This window comes from Dipodomys ordii, unplaced genomic scaffold (assembly GCF_000151885.1).
Source record: "Dipodomys ordii isolate 6190 unplaced genomic scaffold, Dord_2.0 Scaffold171, whole genome shotgun sequence".
Classification (NCBI taxonomy): domain Eukaryota; kingdom Metazoa; phylum Chordata; class Mammalia; order Rodentia; family Heteromyidae; genus Dipodomys; species Dipodomys ordii.
This window is the reverse complement of record NW_012267387.1, coordinates 412,462-416,931: the sequence shown is the minus strand read 5'-3', so window position 1 is coordinate 416,931 and position 4,470 is coordinate 412,462. Positions and strand designations below refer to the sequence as shown.

Genomic DNA, 4,470 nt, shown 5'->3' with positions numbered 1-4,470 from the left:
CTTGGTAAGAAATGTATGCATTATCCTGCCCATGTAATTGTAACCCCTCTGTACAGTATGTTCACAAATAAAATTTAAAAAATGGAAACGAAAAAAAAACGAAAAAAAGAAAAATTAAAAAAAAATAAATGTACTCATTATCTTGCCCATGTAATTGTAACCCCTCTGTACAGTATGCTCACAAAAAATAAAAATAAAAATTAAAAAAAAATAAATGTACTCATTATCTTGCCCATGTATTTTCACAATAAAAAAGAAAAAGAAAAACGAACTTTACACCTTTGGGCGGGGATGGGGTGGGGTGGGGGCGGCTGGGGCTGTGGGAAGGGAAGGGAAGGGGAAACAAGGGAGGAGGCAACAATGCCTGATAAGAAATGTACTCATTACCTTGCTCATGTAATTTTAACCCCTCTGTACGGTATTTTCACAATAAAAAATAAAGAAAGAAAAAAAGAAAATATGGTATATATACACAGTCCATTCTTTGCCTCCATCAGAAAGAATGGCATTGCCCCATTTCTTATGAAATGGAAAGACTTGGGAAAAAAATGATATAAAGTGAAGTATGCCAGGCCCGAAGAAACATAGGTCCCATGGTTTCTCTTATTTACAATAACTTTAACAAGCGGAGAAGTTCAAATAAGATGATGTTAAGCGGAATGAACCCCAAGTGAATGACACAAGTTTTTTTTTCTTTCTTGGTATTGTTTCTAACATATTTATAATATGGTTGTTTTGTTGCTTTGTATTTCCCTCCCCCATAGTATAACCCCTGTTTCCACTGTTTTGATGTTGGTAAAATTTGTGGAGGGAAATAGAAAAATACAAATTGTTTAAATAGGGATACTGGTGGACCCATTACAACAATGAGATGTACAAAATTCTATGTTGAAAAACAACCTTTACAATTTTGGCAGGGGGGAGGGTGGAAATGGATGGGGGGAGTGTAGTCCTGGAGATGGGAGGTCATGGATGGTAAGGGAAATTCAAAGGAGGAGGCAACAATGCCTGCTAAGAAATGTAATTATTACCTTTCTCATGTAATTGTTACCCTTCTATACAGTATTTTCAAAAGAAAAAACGTTTTAAAAAACAAAAACAGAAAAACACAAAAACTGAAGGCCAGTGCCCAGAGCTTGAGTTCAAACTCTGCAATCAGTACCAAACACATTACATATGTTTGTCAATGTTGACATAATATTCTTAAAATATAACTTATACATTACTTATTGGTTCCTAACACTGTGTTAGATTATGTGAAGAATCACTTTATGTGGTTGAGAGGTTTCTTTTGCTTCCTCCTGTGGATGGAGCTGTCATTCAATGGTTAGTTGACCTGCCACTTGGGCATCTTTGGTGAGAGTAATCATTGAATGTGCCTGTGAGAAGATTCTGTCTTCATGGCCACTGGAAATTGAAAAGGAAGATAGGATGGTCCTGGGGTTCACATAACACTCTAAAAGGGATGGCTCCTCCTTGATCTTCCCGATTTCACAGATGAGTAGGAGACAACATATAATGACATGAATTCAGGGAAATCCCACAAGGCTTTTCACTAGATATTACTTTTTCACCACTACATTCAGCCTTTTGAAGATCCCATACTTTTGAATAATTCAACAGGCTAGAAATCACTGTTGTGTAGATAGCCTTTGGAAACCATGGACTATGGAATCAATTTCAGAATTTAATTAATCAACTTCACTCACCTGTATAGAAACATAAGCTTAAAAATACAATTCTTTAAAACTTTAAAGCTTTTTGTAGTGTTAGTTACTGGCATAGACCTGATTTTCCTCAGGCTCCTCACTCTGCCTGCAGTGACAGTTGTGGTTCTGGATTCAGGACATCTCCTCAAGAGGGAAAGGCTGCTTGTTGTTTTGATTGTAAACTTTACCCAGAGAATGATATTGCTGATGGGACTTCTTCATGACTTATGAAGAAATTTTTTCATCTCCCCTTTATTTTCCTCAATCCAACCAAGGCAGTACAAAAGTTGTCTTAGGACTACTGAATAATTCAGTAGTCTGTGAATAATTCAATTTTAGTAAGTAGTGAATTGTATTGCTGGTTGAAGTATGGCAGATCAGGGATTTGAATTACACCTTTAAGTAATACTATAACATGACAATAAACACAAATCTTATTGAGAACAATGATCATCTTGGAAATTACATTTTTTCCACACAGAAAACATGGAACTGGCATAGATTCATTTCTCTGTACCCAGAACTGCTCATGACATGGAGCAAGAGCTCAGAAAGGGGGATTCTATTTTAGAAGGGAGTATGACTACAGAGTGTCCAAGAGTGGTTGCTCTGTTTCTACTGCTTCACAGATGAGTTGGATTAAGCAATATAATGAGATGAATTCAAGGACTATGCCACAGGAACAAAATTAATGTTTTACAGAGATGTGTCGGGAAATGTAAGCTGCATTATTTACAGTTTTCAATAGGATTGCAGAAATGTGCACAATTCTGTTAGTAAGTGGGAGAAAAACTGTAGAAAATTGTTACAAGGATATTAGAATACTTCAAATAGCACATTATCAATACTTGTGATGATACTTGAATGGAAAAATCTGAAAAAAGCTTGAATGATGAAGAAGTTGTCGGTGGGAAGAAGTAATGGTTTAGAAAAGAAACAAAAATATCTTTGTGAAAGTTAATGCTGGCACTATGGTAGATTATCCTAGGAATACATCCAAATAAACAATTTGTTAAAAACTTTGAAAAAAAAGGAAGCTCAAACCAAGAAGTAATGGTACTTTGCTCGTCTTATCAGATATGGACCAATGTGTAAAGTGTCCAGATCATCAGTATGCTAACACACTGAGAACTCAGTGCCTCCTGAGAGCTGCAAGTTTCCTGGCTTTTGGAGATCCCTGGGGCATGGCTCTGGCCTGTATGGCTCTTTGCTTCTCTATGCTCACTGCTGTTGTTCTTGGGATGTTTGTGAAACACCATGACACTGCCTTGTCCAGGCCAATAACAGGACTCTCAGCTACATCCTACTCATGTCGCTAATCTTCTGTTTTCTCTGTTCCTTGCTGTTTCTTGGCTGACCTAGCACAGTCACCTGCATCGTGCAGTAATTGGAATTGTGTTCACTGTGGCAGTATCCACAGTGTTGGCCAAAACACTGATGGTGTTTCTGACCTTCAAAGTCACTTCCCCAGGGAGAAGGATGAGGTTGCTGCTGGTATCAGGGGCTCCTAACTTCATCATCCCCATCTGCACCCTCATCCAGGTGACCCTCTTTGGACTCTGGCTGGGAACTTCTCCTCCCTTTGTGGCACAGATGCACACCCTGAAATGGTCACATCATCATCCTGTGCAACAAGGGCTTCCTCACTACTTTGTACTGTGTCCTGGGATATCTTGGCTTTCTGGCCCTGTCCAGCTTCACCATGGCTTTTCTGGCCAGGAACCTGCCTGACACCTTCAATGAAGCCAAGTTCCTAACATTCAGCATGCTAGTGTGCTACAGTGTGTGGGTCACCTTCCTGCCTGTCTACCACAGTGCCAAGGGGAAGGTCCTGGTGGCTGTGGAGGTCTTCTCCATCTTTGCCTCTGAGGCAGAGTTCCTAGGTTGTGCTTTTTTTTCCAAGTCTTACATCTTGTTAATGCCCAATAGAAATACTGTACAAGGCTTTAGGGTTAAAAGACATAGAAGAAATAAGCCTCTTAAGATTGAACTCATACGTTTGATTAGTATATGGTAAGTTTGATATAAATGTATAGGAACTTTCCATTGTTATATTCACTTGTATGATGAAATTTTTCTCTCAGTGAATAAAAGTCAATGGTTTCTTTTTCTAGTAGTGGTAGCCTTCAGCAGTGGTGAACACCATTTAAATGAGAATTTTTCTCATAGCTCTTTGGTCCTTCTCATTTAATCTGCACTTAATCCTATTATCCCTTCTGTTTCTCAATCATTTTTCTAAATTTTTAAGTATATTAACTTCCTGCCTGCACACTAGCTTGTTGTATAATCCTCTACTGAATTTCATTAGCTTTTTTCTTACAAAGTTTAATATTTTTACATGATCCTTAGAATTGTTTTGTTCGAGACTTGAATATTCCTGATCACATATTTTACTTTTGTAATAATGCAGATTCTCTCATAGGATGTTTCTCTCTGTTTCTGTCTCTGGCTTTTTGCCACTCTTGTCCTTCCCTTTCCTCCTCCTTCCTCTCTCTGTTCTTTCCTCCTATGGGTTTTAGAACAGATTACCTAAGATAAAAATTGCACTTAATTTAAGATTACAATTTGTAAGTTTTCTTTTTTTTAAATTTAATTTAATTTTATTTGTGAACATATTGTACAGAGGGGTTACAATTGCATGGGCAGGATAATGCGTATATTTCTTACTAAGCATTGCAGCCTCCTCCTTTGTTTACCCTTTACATCATTTCTCAGCATCCCCCTGCCCGTAATCCCAATCCTTCTCTTGCCCCCCCCCCCC

General features: G+C 38.1%; 1 protein-coding gene across 1 annotated transcript in view; it reads left to right on the top strand.

The window, feature by feature from the left end:
• LOC105998708 (vomeronasal type-2 receptor 116-like) overlaps positions 1-4,470 on the top strand; it is a 36,869-nt gene that overhangs the window by 16,932 nt on the left and 15,467 nt on the right. The window contains 1 exon segment of the mRNA XM_013033496.1: positions 3,072-3,362. Within this exon segment, the coding sequence (XP_012888950.1) occupies positions 3,072-3,362 (291 nt within the window).